This window comes from Pristiophorus japonicus, chromosome 3 (genome assembly GCF_044704955.1).
Source record: "Pristiophorus japonicus isolate sPriJap1 chromosome 3, sPriJap1.hap1, whole genome shotgun sequence".
NCBI lineage: Eukaryota > Metazoa > Chordata > Chondrichthyes > Pristiophoridae > Pristiophorus > Pristiophorus japonicus.
In genome coordinates this window covers 160642267-160663748 of record NC_091979.1, presented here as the reverse complement: position 1 = coordinate 160663748, position 21482 = coordinate 160642267, and the positions used below count along the sequence as shown (strand labels likewise).

Genomic DNA, 21482 nt, shown 5'->3' with positions numbered 1-21482 from the left:
GAATATATTTAGTGAATTGGCCTCAACTACTTTCTGTGGTAGAGAATTCCACAGGTTCACCACTCTCTGGGTGAAGAAGTTTCTCCTCATCTCGGTCCTAAATGGCTTACCCCTTATCCTCAGACTGTGACCCCTGGTTATGGACTTCCCCAACATTGGGAACATTCTTTCTGCATCTAACCTGTCTAAACCCGTCAGAATTTTAAACGTTTCTATGAGGTCCCCTCTCATTCTTCTGAACTCCAGTGAATACAAGCCCAATTGATCCAATCTTTCTTGATAGGTCAGTCCCGCCATCCCGGGAATCAGTCTGGTGAACCTTCGCTGCACTCCCTCAATAGCAAGAATGTCCTTCCTCAAGTTAGGAGACCAAAACTGTACACAATACTCCAGGTGTGGCCTCACCAAGGCCCTGTACAACTGTAGCAACACCTCCCTGCCCCTGTATTCAAATCCCCTCGCTATGAAGGCCAACATGCCATTTGCTTTCTTAACCGCCTGCTGTACCTGCATGCCAACCTTCAATGACTGATGTACCATGACACCCAGGTCTCGTTGCACCTTCCCTTTTCCTAATCTGTCACCATTCAGATAATAGTCTGTCTCTCTGTTTTTACCACCAAAGTGGATAACCTCACATTTATCCACATTATACTTCATCTGCCATGCATTTGCCCACTCACCTAACCTATCCAAGTCACTCTGCAGCCTAATAGCATCCTCCTCGCAGCTCACACTGCCACCCAACTTAGTATCATCCGCAAATTTGGAGATACTGCATTTAATCCCCTCGTCTAAATCATTAATGTACAATGTAAACAGCTGGGGCCCCAGCACAGAACCTTGCGGCACTCCACTAGTCACTGCCTGCCATTCTGAAAAGTACCCGTTTACTCCTACTCTTTGCTTCCTGTCTGACAACCAGTTCTCAATCCACGTCAGCACACTACCCCCAATCCCATGTGCTTTAACTTTGCACATTAATCTCTTGTGTGGGACCTTGTCGAAAGCCTTCTGAAAGTCCAAATATACCACATCAACTGGTTCTCCTTTGTCCACTTTACTGGAAACATTTTAACTGAATTGACCAAAGATGACTTGAATAGTATTACTTTTAGTTTGCTGTTATACATCACAAGCTGATCTGAGTACAACATGACTCCAGTAGTTAAACAGATTGCCAGTGTGATGCACGTAAAACTGTTCAGAATTGACACTTTACTAATGTTAATTGGATCCACCCTCTCCTTCCTGATAATTGGCTCAAGTAATGTTATCACCATGTTAAAACTGATATTGCAACCAAAGTGTGACTTTGCACCTTCACCGTCATCACAGAGCAGTATTTTGGTACACACCTGCATTTGGGGCTTGTCTTCTTTTGGAAGGAGGAATCCTTTGCTAGAGTTAGACTTTTCTGACAAATAGTTTAGTACTGTGACGAGAAGGGTCAGCCTTGGCTCAGTCTTTTGAATCAGGAGGTTGTAGGTTCAAGTCTCACTCCAAAGACTTGTGTATAAAAATCTAGGTTGACACTCCAGTGCAGTGCTGAGGGAGTGCTGCAATGTCGGAGGTGCCGCCTTTCGGATGAGATGTTAAACTGAGGCCCCGTCTGCCCTCTCAGGTTGAATAAAAAATTCCATGGTACTATTTCGAAGAAGAGCAGGGGAGTTATCCCTGGTGTCCTGGACAATATTTATCCCTGAACCAACATCAGTAAAAGAGATTATCTCGTCATTATCACATTGCTGTTTGTGAGACCTTGCTGTGTGCAAATTGACTGCCGCGTTCCTACAACAGTGACTACCTCAAAAGTACTTACTTGGCTGTGAAGCAATTTTGAATGTCCAGAGGCCTTGAAAGGTGCTATATAAATGCAAGTCTTTCTTCCTGTATTACAATAAATGACTATTTATTCACAGGTTCTGCATTCTAGTTGAGGTGTCGCTTACTGGCAAATACCTGTTTGGCCAAATGGCTTCCTTCTGCGCTGTAAATTTATTTGCTAATGAGAGCGAATATATGAGCTGTAATTTATTGTATATTCTGTTTATTCTATTAAGTTTGTCACTGATTTTTCGAGACCATGAACCTCTGTTATAATTATTTTGCACAACAATCTCAATTTTCTATTAAATAACTTGCTGTGCCGAATAGGTTGTAATAAATTGTTTTTCTGTAATTTGGGCATACATTTCGAAGTGAAATAAATAAAATGCATGCTTGTGTATTTAACATATATTTAAAAAACTCCAATATTTATAAGTACTAGAAATCCTGTTACACTCTTGTTCAAAAAATTGGAGAAGGATAAACCTGGCAAATACAGCCCAGTCAGTTTATTGTCGGTGGTGGGGAAGGTTTTAGAAACAATAATCCGGGAGAAAATTAACAGCCACTTGGACAAGCATGGATTAATTAAGGGAGCCAGCATGGATTGGTTAGGGGCAAATTGTGTTTGACTAACTTAATTGAGTTTTTGATGAGGTAACCGAGATGGTGGATGAGGGCAGTGCAGTTGATGATGTGTATACAGACTTTCAAAAGGCATTTGATAAAGTGCCACATAATAGGCTTGCTAGCAAAATTGAAGCCCATGGGATAAAAGGGGCAGCAGCAGCATGGATACAAAATTGGCTAAGGGTTAGAAAACAAAGAGTTGTGGTGAATGGCTGTTTTTCATACACGAAACTTGGAAGTATAGTGAACAATGAGGAAGGTAGTAATGAACTTCAAGAGGACATAGACAGGCTGGTGGAATGGGCGGACATATGGCAGATGAAATTCAACACAGAAAAGTGTGAGGTGATACATTTTGGTAGGAAGAATGAGGAGAGACAATACAAGCTAGATGGTATAATTTTAAATTGGGTGCAAGGAGAGAGATATCTGGGGGTGTTTGTGCACAAATCTTTGAAGGTGGCAGGACAGGTTAACAAAGCAGGTAACAAAGCATATGGGATCCTGGGCTTTACAAATAGAGGCATAGAGTACAAAAGTCAGGAAGTTATGCCAAACCTATATGTAACACCAGTTTGGCGCCAGCTGGAGTACTGTGTCCAATTCTGGGCACCACACTTTAAGAACAACATGAAGGATTTGGAGATGGTAAAGAGAGATTTACTAGACTGGTTCCAGGGATGAGGGATTACAGTTACATTGATAAACTGGAGAAGCTGGTGGTCTCCTTCCAGCAGAGAAGGCTAAGAGGAGATTTGATAGATGTGTTTAAACTCATGATGGGTTTATATAGAGTAAATAAAGGGAAATAATTTCCATTGGCTAAAGGGTCGATAACCAGAGGACACAGGTTTAAGGTGATTGGCAAAAGAACCAGAGGCGACATGAGGAAAGCTTTTTTTACACAATGAGTAGTTAGGATTTGGAATGCACTGCCTGATAGGGTGGTGGAAACAGATCCAATAGTAGCTTTCAAAGTGAAATTGGATAAATACTTGAAGGAGAAAAAAACTGCATCAATATGGGGAAAGAGCAGGGGAGTGGGACTAACTGGATTGTTCTTCGAAAGAGCTGGCGCAGACTCAGTGGGCCAAATGCCCTCCTTCTGTGTTCTACTTTCTATGATATGGATGAAGAATCAGAAAAGGAGAACATCGCCAGCATTTCAATGAAGTATGCTTCCCTTGATGGTACTGTTTGTTTTCATTGCAGAATGTGAAAGATGATGGTCAACATGTTTGGCGATTAAAACACTTCAACAAGCCTGCATACTGCAACTTCTGTCTGAATATGCTATTGGGTGTTAGAAAACAAGGTCTTTGCTGTTCTTGTAAGTAAATACTCCAGCATTTTATTACTGACTTAAAGGAAGCAGTTATGTTTTAGTGTTGCATGCAGTTCTTTCTGTGCATCCACATATATTTCTGCAGCTCTTTTTGATATGTTGCAAAATACAGTACTTCTCTTAAATCTGATTTCTTATATACATTTGCAGATTTGGATAACTTGCTTTCAAAAGTAATTGCATGATCAATCTTGAGAGACATGCAAATTTCACCAATATAAAACAAATCAAATTTCTATTACAAATTGCTCTGTGCATTATAGATAGCATTAACATGTAACAATTTGGTGCGTTTGTGGTAATGTAGTAGTTGTAACCTTTTGCCATGTTGATGAAATTAATCATAGTGGTGGGGCATAGAGCGAGAAAAGAGGTACAATGCACAGATCCTGGGTTAATGTTATTTTTGCTTGCGAAGTGCTGAATAAGCACTAATTAAATTGTTTTGTGCGAGTCTGCTGATCTTTGCACTAAACTTATTTTTTGTTAATTACTCGGAAAGCTGGGGCTAAAACTGGATGGAACTTGCCAGCATTGCCTCATAGATTTCATTCTAAATTTCAGCAATTCTCAGGCAGCTAAATTTTCACACACTGTGAAATTTCCTACCCCACACTAGTATTGGTCTTCCGTAAAGTTACCGTACCTTTCAAAATGTTTTTTTTTTAAACTACTGATGAATGACGGTGACCTTTCAGCGAACTGCTTTTGTTCCTGTTGAGCATATTATGTGTTGTCAATCAGGCAAGTGGACAGTTTGGCCGAATTTTAACAAAGGGGCTGCAAAAACTGCAAGAAGGTCCACTCCTCTGCACAGAAAGAACCATGCTCCTCCAGGCAGAGTGCCACTGCTTGAGAGTACTCCCTGCTTCTGCTTCTACAAGAACAACAGCTTGCATTTATATAGTGCCTTTAACATAGTAAAATGTCCCAAGGCGCTTCACAGGAGCGTTGTCAAACAAAATTTTGCACTGAGCCACATAAGGAAATATTCGGGCAGGCGACCAAAGTTTGGTCAAAGAGGTAGATTTTAAGGAGCATCTTCAAGAAGGAAAGTGAGGTAAAGAGATAGAGAGGTTTAGGGAGGGAATTCCAGAGCTTAGGTCCTTAGCAGCTGAAGGCACAGCTGCCAGTGGTGGAGTGATTAAAATCAGAGATGCACAAGAGGCCAGAATTGGAGGAGCACAGCTATTTTGGAGGTTTGTAGGGCTGGAGAAGGTTACAGTGATGGGGAGGAACGAGGCCATGGAGGGATTTGAAAACAAGGATGAGAATTTTAAAATTGAGGCGTGACTCAACCAAGAGCCAATGTAGGTCAGCGAGTATAGGGCTGATGGATGAATGGGACTTAGTGTGAGATAAGATACAGGCAGCAGCATTTTGGATTAGTTTACTTTTATGGAGGATGCAAGTTGGAATAGTCAAGTCTATATGTAACAAAGACAAGGATGAGAGTTTCAGCAGCAGATGAGCTGGGGCAGAGTTTAGTCATGGCATGTGTATGTGGTCGGAAGCTCATTTCAGGGTCAATTATGACACCACGGTTGTAAAGAGTTTGGTTCAGCCTCAGACAGAGGTTAGAGAGAGGGATGGAATTGATGGTTAGGGAACAGAGTTTATGGTGGGGAGCAAAGACAATAGCTTCCATCTTTCCAATATTTAATTGTTGAAAATTTCTGCTCATCCAGTACTGGATATCAGACAAGCAGTCTGACAATTTAGGGACAGCGGAGGTGGTAGTGAGGTAGAGCTGGGTGTCGTTGGTGTACATGTGAACCTGACGTGTTTTCAAGTGATGTCGGTGAAGGGCAGCATGTAGATGAGAAATAGGAGGGGGGGCCAAGGATAGAGCCTTGGGGGACTCCTGAGATAATGATGCTGGAGCGGGAAGAGAAGCCAGTGCCAGTGATTCTCTGGTTATGACTGGATAGATAAAAATGGAACCGGGGAGTGCAGTCCCACCCAGCTGGACAACAGAGAAGAGCCATTGGAGGATGGTGTTAGCTTTTCTGTGGTTTATTGATTTCATGTGGTAAAGGGTTTAATTCTATTTTTATTAAAGTTTCATACTTGATCTCATTTTAATATTTTTTTCACATGTAATGGAATTTGGGGTTGCTTTCCTGAGGCTTCACTCCTGGAGCCTTTCTATGCATAAATATGAATCAGATAGGCTGGTGCAGAGGGCCAGCCTTCTCAAGTTCTGGAAAACCGATGAGAGCCATGAATTGGCTGGACCGATCATCATGTTCAGTTCTCTCTCCTCTCTGAACTATTTAGACAGTTGAACTCTTTAGGGAGGCATCACAGAAATTCGCGGGAGCTGTCACATAAATTAGCAGCAGAATTTGGTTGGGCTGCCCTAATGGCTTTTGAAGTGCTGCATAATTCTGTGGAGTCTGATTTAAATAGAAAGATCTCAGTGAACAAGTTATGGATAATTATTTTGGTACAACACAGCTTCTATGATTCTGATGGAGACTTTGAATGAGGCCTCACCTGGAATATTTTGTTCAGTTTTGGTCTCCTAGTCTGAGGAAGGACGTTCTTGCTATGGAGGGAGTGCAGCGAAGGTTCACCAGACTAATTCCAGGGATAACTGGGCTGTCATATGAGGAGAGACTGGATCAACTGGGCCTTTATTGACTGGAGTTTAGAAGGATGAGAGGGGATCTCATAGAAACATATAAGATTCTGACGGGACTGGACAGGTTAGATGCGGGAAGAATGTTCCCGATGTTGGGGAAGTCCAGAACCAGGGGACATAGTCTTAGGATAAGGGGTAGGCCATTTAGGACTGAGATGAGGAGAAAATTCTTCACTCAGAGAGTTGTTAACCTGTGGAATTCCCTACCGTAGAGATTTGTTGATGCCAGTTCATTGGATATATTCAAGAGGGATATGGCTCTTACGGTTAAGGGGATCAAGGAGTATGGAGAGAAAGCAGGAAAGAGGTACTGAGGGAATGGTCAGCCATGATCTTATTGAATGGCAGTGCAGGCTCGAAGGGCCGAATGGCCTACTCCTGCACCTACTTTTCTATGTTTCTATAATCCACCTCCTGCAGTTTGTATAGGAAATTTGGGTTCAAATCAAGAAAACTATTTGAACTGTGCCATCTGGTAGAGGAAAAGCAGCAGCCCAAGACCATGGAGATAGTCACAACTGCTGTACATTTTTACACCACCAGCTCCCTTCAGACACCTTCAGGAGACTTGACAAGGACCAACCAGTTTGCTTTGCACCTTCAGTATTATTGACGTCACAGATACCCTATTTCAACATCGCTCATAATAGTACTGAGGGGGTGATGCATTGTATGAGATGCCATATTTCAGATCAGACTTTAAACTAAGATCCATTTGCCTCTTCAGGTGGAATAAAAGATCCTATGACAGTTTATTTGACAGAGCTGGGACCTTTCTGTGTGGAAATTGGCTACCACATTTGCCTACAAAATAACAGTGACTGTTCTTCAAAAGAAATTTATTGGCTGTGAAGCACTGTAATGAATTCACGTCTGCAGTAAATAATACCTTCTCAGGTTCAGCATTGTCCGTCGTTCCCTTAAGCAGTCTGACCGTTTTAGGTTTATGGATTTCAAATGTGAACCAAGTTAACACTAGATGGGGAGAGGCTTGGTTTAAATCATTAAGATGAAATTTTAAAGCCACAATTATGAGCAGATTCACTTTATTTAATCGGTAAAACCTATCCTCAGTTAAAGATAGAAAAATAATGAATATACTGCATTACCACACTTCAGCAGGTCGTCTTACTTAATTTAAACACAACCCTTCTGTATGCTGTCCTGCAGCCCAGGACAGTACCAGCTTTCTCTGCAGTCTCCTATCTTTTCAACCTTCTCACAGCACTGCCTGATTGTCTTCCTCTTTCAGAGCATTCTTTCTTTTTTTAAAGTCAGACTCGGGTTTTGACCAAAAGCTGAACTAAGCATTCCCCCCTCCCCCACACACAGCGGAATTTCCCAGCCTAACTTGACAATGACCCCGCTGAGTTCAGATGAATCAACAATGCCACCAAAGTATTAAGAATGAACAATTACTGGAATTTCAAATCATCATTTATTTTATCAAGGACACTGGTTCAGGCATCCAATCTAAAAGCTAATATACACTTGACCGCCTGCTATCCTGTGAATGTAACCCCTTGAGAGCTAGATTTAGCTCAATATTAGCGTTTTAACATCAAGGAGGCACCATAGTTTGACATCCCAAAATGTGACGAGAACTTTGTGACATCCTGTTTTTTTTAAATTAAGTACCATATAAATGCAACTTCTTTATCTTTCTAATTGTTGTAAATTGGATTGCACTTGTAACTATGAGATGGCCATTGTTCTTGGATAGGAAACAAGTCATGCAAAGTATTTGGAAAAGATAAATTGATCAAGCATTCAATTCAAATACAGTCATTTTGTGGGGTTGTTTTTAGCACATATTTCTTTGGCAGCTGTATTTGTGTGGGCAAATGCTATTTTTGAATGATGACCACCTGTATCTAGTTATGTGAGATACAGTTCTTAATGGATGTTTGTTCTGGGGTATTGCGAAAGGAATTTGAAACTTTATCTTGGATGGTATTGCACAAAGGCAGCAATCAATATGAGGCTGTTGGGATGCAAGGCAAATCAGAAACTCTGTGGTAGCAGATAAACACATAACAAAGTAAGTAACCATGGGGGGGGGGGGGAAATTGCAGTCGGAGGCTTAATTCGTATGAACGCCTCTGACCCGAAAAAAATCTACAAAAGTACCTGGTAGCCCTGGAGGAACATAGGATCCTGGTTGGAGGCCAAGATTCGCTGTGCAGCGCATGGGAAGATGTCTTTCAAGTACGTACGTACAAGCTGGAGTCACATGGGCCTAAACCACCAATTACTATGCAGTATTCTCATTGATAAAAATGGGAGTTCTGTTTGTACGGACTCCTATTACTATCAAAGAGAAAAACCCCTAAAACAGCGAAACATAGCATAATAAATACATAAATAAATAAATAAAACACCTCACATATTTGAAATTGTAATTAAATGTTACAGAAAAAAAACTTTTTTTTTAGAATTTTTTTTAATGTGTTTTAATAGTGTTAAAAATAAACTTACCTTAATGGACAGGGATTTTAATATAAAAATGAGTGTTTAAATTAAATTTTTATATGTCTGTAACTTGCATTTTAATGCGATTTTTTTTTTCACGTTAAAACGAAGTTTATGTCCTAAAAATAAACTGCTTAAAATTCCACAAACCTTAAGGAGAGCGTTGTTAAAATATCGCCATTTTCATTAACGCCATACATTAAAAAAAACATACCATCTAAGTTTGGCCATTTAGCACCGCCATACTCGCTCTGCAAAACACTGTTTTGAAAAATCTTGCGTTACAGCTTCAAAAATGCCGGTAAGTAAGAAGACCAACAAAAACGGTAAGTTGAATTAAAAAAAAAAATTTCAGCGAATCTGTTGGTAATGTTTTTGTGAATGTTTTCTCAATTTAAATTTTTTTATTTTTGCAAAATTTTGGGGATGTTTTTTCTCCTGTATTTTTTGCGATATCGGCCTCGTTGTAAAGTTGGAGAGGACGGTATTTTTCAACACGATTACTCCAGCAATGCCATTTTTTAACGACGGGGATATTTTTTGGCCAAATGGTGAAATTTTTCTTATTTTTTCACAAAATGCCCTTATTTGTCAAATAAGTACAGTCTGGCGAAATTCTAGCCCTTAGGCTGGTAAAAGTAAGCTATGCGCCTGGTTTTACCAGGCATAAAAGTTTGAAGGACATTCTTTGGGCATGAGTTGGGCAAATAGCCCAATCTCTCCCATGCGAATGTCCTGTGGGTCTCACTACATTTACTTAGATTGGGCATACTTGGTTCATGGAAGGCACAAGGTCCACTTACAAGAGTGGCCTGTCATGATATACTCAAGGAGCTATCTAGCAAGAAAACCCAAAAAATTTAACCATTTATAAGAAATCTTTGGATCATATGAAAGAGCCAAGACCCACACATTAATGGAAGGCTTACTCGTTGTTCCCAAATGCTGGTTCAGAGCAGACCAACATTCTCAGAATTTCAAGTTTAATTGTAGCTTGCAAAGCTTATTGAACTGCTAATTGAAAGATTGCGAGCATGAATTGGTTACAATTTCAATTCGAGTTAACAGATAATTCAAATTAAGCAACTTCAAATTAAGCGAAGTAGACTGTAACCCTAACATAAGAGAAGTGCATACTGGGGAAAAAAAATGTTTGATCTCCTTTCATTTTGTTTTTCAGTTTGCAAATACACAGTCCATGAGAGATGTGTTTCCAAAGAAATCGCATCATGCATAAGCACATATGTAAAATCCAAGAGAAATACTAATGTAAGTACATTTTCACAGATCATTTGCAGTACATGCAGAAGATATATTTTTGTTAAACTTGTGAATACTATGAATCTGAAAATTGAATGTTCATTGGAACCGTGTTCAGAGCATACATTATAAAACTGTTGTACAAATAAGTTTGCTGTTTTGAGCAAACACTCCATAGAAAATCTCAAGCCCTGATAATCTGAATCTCTGAGTGCTACTTTTTCCACAGATTTATAAGGATGAGATTTATTAGTAACATTTGGTATTTGTATGAGAAATTCATTGTGCTATTAAAGTGAGTGCTGCTAAATATATTTAGTGCCTCAAAAATTGGGGTTCGCGCAGATCTCTGGAGTATGCCACGAACTTGCAAGAAGAATACGCCTCTACCTGATGGGGGCCCTCCTTGCTGTCTGATGCTGCATACTGGAAGACAGCATAATGGCCCACGGATCCCAAGGACGCAGCTGGGATCACGTGGGCCTGGTCCTCCAATCAGGAAACAGATCGTCTTTCAGTCATTTAAATTACTACATTACTTAATTACTACTGCAGCCTTTAAAATGTATACAGGTTTAGCTTTTATCACAAGAATCTAATTTATTACTCATAATTCCCACTTCTAAACAAATACTGTGCAGAAAGTTATGAAATGTAAATGTTATTTTTTTAAAACCTGCAGCTTTAACATACACTAGGATTGCTTCTCTTTATAGCTTTTAATGTTCCTGGATGTCATTTAATTTTTTTTTAAATGCATTTTTTACATTTTGGGTGTTTCCTTACGCTATGGAAACAGGCCCCATGCGTAGGTTGACAGACCGCAGGTTCGGGATTTAGCGCATGCAGAAATCACAAACTTGCGGTGGATTTCAAAGGGGGTATGACGGCATACTCAGAGTACGTCATCATACCCACCACAAGATCCGGGCCAATATGTATACTTATAACATTTTTGATTTTTGATACAGGATTTTCAAAGCCTTGACCATAAATTATTATAATGCATCTGTGACCTACGTGGCTTTCAAGGCACTTTCAATGAATCAGGAATATTCATAGCTCTGTGAAGAAAATACTTCTCAATTACAAGTAAACTCCTCCAGTCCAGATAATGTTCAATCATAGCAAGTGGTTAGCACAAAATAATTTTAAAACTCACAGGCTATTGCACGCCAAAAGAATGTCACAAAATATAAATCAATAGCACCATACAGGATCACGCATGCCAGAAATAAAACCGCTATCAAATTAGAAAACTTGCTCAAGAGAACTAATAATAATTTTGACCTTGTGACCTCTCTCCTTCCCCGTGGGTAGAGTCTTTGAGCATCTCGAGATTTTAAAATTGATTTGAATCTCGCCCCCCCTCCAAAAAAAAAGATTGTGAATGATTTTCAAAAGATGTTATTCTGCAGATTATTTTGTGATGATCCAGTCGTTCTGAAAATAGTGCCCTTATTTTAATGTACCTTTTTTTTAAAATTGAGATTATTTGGATTGGGATCTGATGGTGAGCTTGTATGTACTATATAAGGGTCCCATTTGAATCATGTAAACTAGCTGATATTCTTACTAATCTATGTAACTGATCCTTAATCATTTTGTGTGTTTTTTTTTCTATTTTTCTGCATCCTTTCAAGGTTATGCAGCATGTTTGGGTGGAAGGAAACTCCCCAACCAAATGTGATAAGTGCCACAAAAGCATTAAATGTTACCAGGGTCTCACCGGTCTCCACTGTGTTTGGTGCCAAATTACTGTAAGTACTGAGAAACTAATGCATTGTTTTTTTTTAATGAATGAGGAAGGGTGTTTTGAGAAAGCACAGCAGTATTTCATGAACACTAGAGGGCAGGCTGGTTTCTAGGTGGACACATTGTTGCCAACGAAGGGTGAAATCTTACCCAGAAATGTACAGTCTGGGGTTAGAGTGGTGATGACTATGAAAAAATATTTGTTCTTTGTGATCTTCATAGTTCATCATATTAATAATATGTTTTCAGACTCTTTAGAGTTTTGTACAAAATCCAGAGGTTGAAGATCAGTTTCTTTTAAAATGAAGGGAGGGGAGCAAAATAGGTGATTCATGTATTCAGTTAAGGCCACAACTTCCAAGACAAAGATTACATCAAAGAAACAAATATTAACCATTGTAACCTCTGCTGCATATCTTGTTAAAAATAGGTAATTTGGTGTTGGACGTCATGGTATTGACGTACAATAGAACTATGGCATTTCAGTGTATAACTCTTCCTTATGTTGCTGGGATTAATATTACACTGAATACTATCTCAATTACCTGTCAATTTACATTATCTCCAAGGTGCCTCCACTGCAATTTTTTCTAACAGTAAAATAATATAATTCATCTGCGTAGCTCTCTCCAATGAGGCGCAGAAGCCTGATTTTTTTTTATAAAGAATTTGGAATTGAAGAAGTGGGATCTTAAAAGGATAAGGAAACATCACTTTATTGTCAAGTCCTCTGAGTAGGATCTCCCTCTGGTGAAATCAAATTGTGCAAAGCAGGGGTCGCAACTACACACACCTGAGATGCTGCAGCACCACCGTAGTGCAGGATAGGGACCCAGCTCAATTATTGTACACTCAAGCACAGTATTTCTCAGGTCTGCTAGTTCATCCTAATCCATGGGGATGAAAGCTGCGTTTCATGTCCAAAATACTGTTTTCAGTCTTATTGATGTGTTGTCTTGTAGGCCTTTGCCTAGATTTTTGTACTTAAAACTTTGCCCAGGCGAGAAAAGCAGATTATTTTTTATTTTTAAGTATTTGAATTCACAAAGTCTTTTTAACAGATTAAGTGATGCATTTTGTGAAATGAACAGCTCATATTATACTACGTATCATCAAGATATTCAGTGCGTTAATCTGTTACTAACATTGCACAGCACAATTTCAAGTGTCAAAGCTAAGCAACACTAATGCTTTACAAACATCAGGACCTCTCTGTCTCTGTCAGAGTTAATACAATGAATAACACCTCTGAGGTACTAAAATCTGTATGTAATTAGCAGTTCATATCAAGTTGACGTAAAATACTCTTATACTCATGACCTCTGTAACCTGAAAGGCTATTGTGCAATATGTGAGATATTTCACAGAGCACTATAGAAATCCAAGGAGATCGCACAAATAAATACAAATGCATATTTCACAAGTGGTGCACTCACGTAGAAGTAATTTTTGTATTTCATGGTATGTCAGTTTATATGTTTAATGTACAGCTGATTCCTCATGACTATTGACAGTATTAAAAATGTATCATAATGTGTGCTGATCAAGTAGTTGAGTAGTCCATCTGAAATGTTCACATGATTAAATATTACATGTTTGTTTTTGAAGAAAATGAAATTGCTGAACATATAATTAGGCCCTCCAGGGTTTTTTTTTACACCTTGTACTTGGATATTTTCACCCATACCTTCAGTATGATTGTAGAAGTATATATATTTTTTAAATTTCTTCAACTTTCACAGATACTTGGGAATTTCTATTTTTACATAAGGGAAAGCCACCATCCCAGAGGTGTTACCTTTGGGAAAACCTAGATATGAGATTGTGTTTGCTGGTGAATGGGCTATACGAGTTTTACTCAAAGTCTGCTGTCCTTTTGCCACTAATGGAGCTCCACCAACTCACTGACTTTCTTCAGTTATGATAAAAGCGACAATCACTTCTCCCAGTATATATGGGAAGAAACCCATTGGAAATAGGAGAACCATCTGCACAAGTTTGAGTGCATCTGATTGATTGGATATCTGCACAAACTTAGTAGAACTCTGCTTATCTAATTTTACAAGCATCCAGAAAAAACATGGCTGTCCCTTGAATCACTATGAAAATGGAGCTGCTGGTGCACAATTAATTGTAGCATAAAACTTGCATTAATACAAAATAAAGAAAAAAAGAACTTGCATTCATATAACACTTTTCATGACCTCAGCATGTCCCAAAACATTTCACAACTAATGAAGTACTTTTTGAAGTGTAGTTGCCATTGTAATGCAGGGAAACGTATATTCTTTTTCAAATGCAAAATACTGTGAATGCTGGAAATTTAAAATAAAAATAGAAAATGCTGGAAATACTCAACAGCTCAGGTAGCAGCTGTGGAGAGAGAAACCGAGTTAATGTTTCAGGTCAGTCAACCTTTCATCAAAACTGGAAAATGTTAGAGATGTAAGTTTTTAAGCAAATACAGAGCTACGGAAAGGAGGGGGGAAAGAACAAAAGGGACAGTCGGTAATAGGGTGCAAGGCAGAAGTGATTAAATGGCAAAAGGGTGATGATGCAAGACAAAAGGTGTGATAATGGTACAGGTAAATAACCAAAAGATGAGTTTAGAGGAGGTGTAAATGGCAACAGCAGAATCATGACCAGCACCTGCTGTCCGAATAAATTGGACCAATGGTTATGATCTGAAATTGTTAAACTTGATTTTGAATCTGGAAGGTTGTAAAGTGCCTAATTGAAAGATGAGGTGCTGTTCCTGAAGCTTTCATTGAACTTCATTGGAACAGTGTAAGAAGTCGGGGTCAGAGTGAGAGTGGAGCAGATAATTAAAATGGCAAGATACTGGAAGCTCAGGGTCATGCTTGCAGACTATGTGGAGGTGTTCAGCAAAGCGATCACCCAGTCTGCGTTTGGTCGTCTCAATATAGAGGAGTCCACATCATGAGCAGCGAAGATACTACACTAAATTGAAAGAAGTACAAGTAAATAATTTAATCTGGAAGGAATGCTTGGGGCCCTGGACGGTGGGAAGGGAGGAGGTGAAAGGGCAGGTGTTGCATCCCCTGCGTTTGCTCGGGAAGGTATCACCAATGTGTAACGGTCCAGCTATCTGTGACAATGCGCAACAAGGTTATGTTCAATAAAAAAATGTTATACCAACATTGGTCTGAAATCATAAATATCACAGGCAAAAACACCCAACCCCCGCCCACACCCTACTTTTCCCAATTGATATATAACACAGCCATCACCTGCGGACATGCACCTCACTTTCCTTCCCCCCTTCCCTTCTTCTCCCCACCTCTACCCCTTCCCCTCCTCGCTCCATGGCGCCTGGCCGAGGAGCTCCTCGGGCAGAGCCTCATTGAGGTGGATGAAGGCAGAGGCAGTGGTTGCACGGGTACGGGAGTGGGGAGTGCCGAGGGGGGCAACATCCTCTGATGCAGAAGCAGGATCTTGGACCTTGCTCTCATCTGTTGGTCGCAGTGGTGGTGCGGAACTTAGGGGTGAAGTGCCGCGCTGTGGGACCACTGGGAGGCCTGTGCCAGCAGTGTTCCTGGCTATCGCATCCAGGGCTTCCGCCATCTGCGGAATGTACTCGGTCATGGTGGCCAGCTGTCGGGATATGCACCCCAATGCTTCGATGAGCTGGTCACCAATGTCTACAGTCGTCCTGGACAACTGTACCATCTCTCCACTCCCATGTGGCGCTCGTGGACCAGACCTGCCACGTCCACGAGGCCTCCGTGGGGTCAGCGCCATCCTGGGGAAAAATGGGGTGCCCTGTGGCAAGGTGCTTAGGGCCGGTACCTCCAGAGTGCAGGCGGGAATGGCCGGAGGACCACTAGATGGCCTTGAGGTGGAATGGCTTCTGGAGCGTGGCGATGCAGGTTCCTCGAAGTCTGTGCTCTCATCTCTAAAGAACAGACCTAGCGGATTGAGAATCTGAGCTCCTCAGCAGATAGAGGATCATCCGGAGAGTTGGGCCCCACGCCCCAACCTTCTGGTCCCTGTGGTCTTGCCTGGGGCCACGCTGCTGGCTGAGCTGCAAAACATAAATGAGGTTATTAGAGGAGAAGGGGGTGCTAGGGTCACAAGGTAAGTCCAGCGCTACACACAGCATATGCACGACAAAAGCATCACCGCTATCAAAATCATCACAGACATCACATTTCATGACCTTCAACACATTTGCATTGCAATGATTTTCATTAGTCCAGCATTATTTCTATGACAATTTTAGAAATAATCTATCATATATGATTGTTCGGATATGAGTGGGTGTGGCATCTATTGACTTCATCACGCTTTACTCACGTGGCTTCACTTCAGGTTCTGCAGATGCTATCGTGGCTGTCCGGGTGTGCTTCCCCACGAGTGCGAGCACCCGCTCCTCAGTCTCAGTGATGTCGCTGGGGACAGGTGGCCCCCCCACCTGTTCGCCTCTGCACGGACCTCATCGTCGATAGCTTCTTCTGTAAAAGGTGACAGGACGACATGGCATGAGATCATTGCGTGATATCATTGCTAGGTACTGTCACAGAGACCGATACAACACATAACCAACAGATGTAATCATGCTTATTATGATAATTATCATTCTTTACCTAAAGATGTGCACCGTGACCGCAGGCTTTGAGTAAAACATTCCCGGTAAAAATGAAAGACCTCACATCTGCTGATAGTCATTCATGACTCTTACAAATCAAATTATATAAATATATAAGTACATGGAAATAAATGTAATACTTTTGCGGATTCCACAAGGTCGTTCCATTGTTGGCGGCATTGGTTGCCCTCACGCACCTGGTTGGTCGCCCACGAGACCACCTCGGTCCATATCCTCTGGCAGACCTTTGGGGGTGGTCTTCCCACGCCCTCCCTGTGTCAAATCACCCCAGCGTAACTCGATCTCCTGCAGGAGGGAGGCATTTGCCTTATCCGAGAACCTCCTCACTCTTTTGCGCCCTCCAATGTGCTCCTCTCCCAGCTCACTGCTCTCTCCAGCGTCAGTCTCTACAGCGTGCTGTGATGCCTCCTCCTCTCCCTCCATTATAGGCCAAATTCGGGCACATATGTGGCTGGTAACAACTAATTTTTTTTCCCTATTTGCTCTAAAGCTCGAAACTCTCCCTCCTTCATCCCAAAGCAGCCACACCACACCCACACACGCCTTCAGTCCCTCTCAGCTCCCTCTCTCTCTGACTCCTCTTCTGTGCATGTCATGATGATCCTTGACCTCCTGAATCGCGGGAATCGAGTGTTGCCATGCCGTTGCTAAGGACGGCCAACTTTATGGCAGAAGGTCAGCGAGATTTAATGCTCCCGCCCGTATCATTTCGCTCGCGTTAACACCCAATTTCAAAAATGGAGACTAGGTGCTTTGAGAATGGGCGATAAGCCGGCGATCTGAAAACCCATTTTTACCGCCCACACTGGAAATAACGCCAATTTTTGGGCGATAAGCACAAAAGTGTAAAATCTAGCCCCCAGTCTCCACAGCTCTCTGGGGTAGATAATTCCATAGATTTACAACCCTCTGAGAGAAGAAATTTCTCCTCATCTCAGTTTAAACTGGGCGGCCCCTTATTCTAAGACTATGGACCCAATTTTAGTTTTCCCTATGAATGGAAATATCCTCTCTGCGTCCACCTTGTTGAGCCCCCTCATTATCTTATATGTTTCGATAAGATAACCTCTCATTCTTCTGAACTCCAATGTGTATAGGCCTAACCTACTTGACCTATCTTCATAAGTCAATCCCCTCACCTCCGGAATCAACCTAGTGAACCTTCTCAGAACAGCCTCCAATGCAAGTATATCCTTCCTTAAATACGAAGAAGAAAACTATGCAGTACTCTCGGTGTGGCCTCATCAATACCCTGTACAGTTGTAGCAGGACTTATCTTTTATACTCTATCCCCTTGCAATAAAGGCCAACATTCCATTTGCCTTCCTGATTACTTGCTGTACCTGATACTAACTTTTTGTGTTTAATGCACAAGAACCCCCAGATCCCTCTGTACTGCAGCACTTTGCAATTTTTCTCCATTTAAATTATAATTTGCTTTTCTATTTTTTCTGCCAAAGTGGATAACCTCACATTTTCCCACATTATATTCCATCCGGCAAATCTTTGCCCACTCACTTAGCCTGTCTATATCCCTTTGCAGATTTTTTGTGTCCTCCTCACAATTTACTTTCCCACCCATGTTTGTATCATCAGCAAACTTCGCTACATTACACTCGGTCGTTTCATCCAAGTCATTATTATAGGTTGGAAATAGTTGAGGATCCAGCACCGATCCCTGCAGCACGCCACTAGTCACTGTTTGCCAACTGGAAAATGACCCATTTATCTCGACTCTCTGTTTTCTACGAGTTAGCCAATCCTCTATGGTTTTCCCTTCTTGTTGTGTCTTAGATGTTCTGACAATGACTCCACGAGGTAATGTATCCACTTGAACTGTAGTGACGTTAGTCCATTTAATGTAACTCCAGAGTAATGATCACACATGGTGGCCTGCCTTTTATACTGGGCCTGGCACACCTGTACAGGTAACCTACAAGTCTCCCATTGCAGTGCCCTCTGGTGGCACACCTTAGTGACCATACAGCTGGTGTACAAGTTTCCCATAGTAGTGCCCTCTGGTGGCACATTATATGTAATAGTACAAGCAGTTAACATGTCTGGATAGATGGCATCACTCTCCCCCAAGTCCTTAGTGCAAATCGCCTTCATACATTGACTGTGCTCTGGGCTTAGCTCTATCTGGTTGACCCTTGGAGGGTCGTTTCCATCTTGGGTGAGTAGGTGGTGTTTTGTTGGCAGTAAAGGTGCTGGTGGTTTCTATTTGCGAGTCCATGACCACTCCATTCTCTCTTCCCCCACACATAGATTATGATGGTGGCTCATTACATTCATATACACTCAAGTCCAGAAAAAAAAATTGCATTTACATCATTACATTTGTGGTACAATTGTGAGGCATGTACATTTGACTGGTGAGATACATTCTTGGTACATACTTGGAATCAGTACTGGTGTCAGCACCGGTGCATGAGGACAAACTAGTTCCAGAACTGCTGGATGGTGTCCAGGTAGTCTGGTGGCGGCGCGGTGCCCAGTGCTGGCAGTAGGAACACGGTTGCTTCAAGTTGCCTGCTCTCGGGGCCTTTGCCATTGCTCCTCGCATCGGGCAGGTTCACAGATGCCTGTGACCTCCTTGTCCTTTCCTTACGCCACGGGTCGCTGCTGCTCCCTGAGGAGCAGTCATCTATCAGTGTGCAGGGGACTGCTGACTCACTTGCTTGGGCGATATTTGGTTGGGATCCTGGCTGGTCCCGGTCCCATTTGGGGGAACCATTGCGGGTGACCCTTCGTTCCCGGGTGTAACATGGGTGGCGATAGGGTCTGGGGGCTGTGCCTTAGTGCGGTTTGCTCTTTCAGGCTTGTGGCGGTTGGTGCCATCGGTTGCGTGAGAGGTGGAGCCAATCAGGGGCAGGGATCGATACCGGTGCCGTTGCCCTCCTGAGATCGCTTGCTCTGCAGCTTGTCTATATTAGCTGCTTGTGACCACACTCTGTGGTGCATCACTCTGGTCCCAGGGATGCAGGCTACAGCATTGAGTAGCCCGCTGTGTGCGCCCGATGGGTGTTTGCCCCCTACATTATCTGAATACAGTTGACATCCTACATTACACAAAGTTTCATTACTCATTATAGACAAATTGTAGCTCCGATCGCAAACGCATGACTTTTCTTTGATTATTACATGTATAAAACTCAGTTCATCAATTACAAGCTTTACATTTAACTCACATAGAAACAAAGAAAATAGGTGCAGGAGTAAGCCATTGGGTCCTTCGAGCCTGCACCACCACTCAATAAGATCATGGCTGATCATTCACCTCAGTACCCCTTTCCTGCTTTCTCTCCATATACCTTGATCCCTTTAGCCGTAAGGGCCATATCTAACTCCCTCTTGAATATATCCAATGAACTGGCATCAACAACTCTCTGCGGTAGGGAATTCCACAGGTTAACAATTCTCTGAGTGAAGAAGTTTCTCCTCATCTCAGTCCTAAATGGCTTACCCCTTATCCTTAGACTATGTCCCCTGGTTCTGGACTTCCCCAACATCGGGAACATTCTTCCAGCATCTAACCTGTCCAGTCCTGTCAGAATTTTATATGTTTCTATGAGATCCCCTCTCATCCTTCTAAACTCCAGTGAATACAGGCCAAATCAATCCAGTCTCTCCTCATATGTCAGTCCTGCCATCCCGGGAATCAGTCTGGTGAATCTTCGCTGCACTCCCTCATTAGCAAGAATGTCCTTCCTCAGATTAGGAGACCAAAACTGAACACAATATTCCAGGTGAGGCCTCACCAAGGCCCTGTACAACTGTAGTAAGACCTCCCTGCTCCGATACTCAAATCCCCTAGCCATTTGCCTTCTTCACTGCCTGCTGTTCCTGCATGCCAACTTTCAATGACTGATGTACCATGACACCCAGGTCTCGCTACACCTCCCCTTTTCCTAATCTGCCGCCATTCAGATAATAATCTGCCTTTGTGTTTTTGCCACCAAAGTGGATAACCTCACATTTATCCACATTATACTGCATCTGCCATGCGTTTGCCCACTCACCTACCCTGTCCAAGTCATCCTGCAGCCTCTTAGCGTCCTCCTCACAGCTCGCACTGCCACCGAGCTTAGTGTCATCTGCCAAATTGGAGATATTACACTCAATTCCTTCATCTAAATCATTGATGTATATTGTAAATAGCTGGGGTCCCAGCACTGAGCCCTGCAGCACCCCACTAGTCACTGCCTGCCATTCTGAAAAGGACCCATTTATCCCGACTCTCTGCTTCCTGTCTGCCAACCAGTTCTCTATCCACCTCAGTACATTACCTTCAATACCATGTGCGTTAATTTTGCACACCAATCTCTTGTGTGGGACCTTGTCAAAAGCCTTTTGAAAGTCCAAATACACCATATCCACTGGTTCTCCCTTGTCCACTCTACCAGTTACATTCTCAACAAATTCTAGAAAATTTGTCAAGCATGATTTCCCTTTCATAAATCCATGCTGACTTGGACCGTTGCAGTTACATTGATTGAGAATGTGGAATTGTCCCTTTAAGTGTGTGGGGTTGCTGGCCTCCTTTTAGAGAGCCTTGCTATCTTTACCCCAACCATCTTCTTCGCTTGATGCCACGTGTTGCTCCATGAGCGCTGCACCTCGTGGTCTGGCCGCCGCCATCTTTTTCTTCAACACTTCACCTCGTGGTTTGGGCGCTATCTTTCTGCCATCCACGATGTCGACTGCTGTGATCCTCTTCTCCCCGGCTTCGGCCACCAAAGCTGGGAAGTCCTATGGATCTGATTTTCTTCCTCCCGAGTCCTGCCACTGAAGCCTGGAAGGTGTGTTCGGGTCGTCTCAGCTGGATCATCTCCACGCAGTCGTGCTGATGGTCTGTGCCTCGGGTGCTGTGCTGCTCTGCTCTCTGATGCCGGATCCAACCTCAGGTGGGG

General features: G+C 42.2%; 1 protein-coding gene across 1 annotated transcript in view; it reads left to right on the top strand.

Moving 5' to 3' along the window:
• LOC139259133 (diacylglycerol kinase beta) overlaps nt 1-21482 on the top strand; it is an 805220-nt gene that overhangs the window by 344805 nt on the left and 438933 nt on the right. The window contains exons 10-12 of the mRNA XM_070874836.1: nt 3673-3790; nt 10105-10193; nt 11828-11944. Of these exons, the coding sequence (XP_070730937.1) occupies nt 3673-3790; nt 10105-10193; nt 11828-11944 (324 nt within the window). The remainder of the gene's footprint in view (nt 1-3672; nt 3791-10104; nt 10194-11827; nt 11945-21482) is intronic.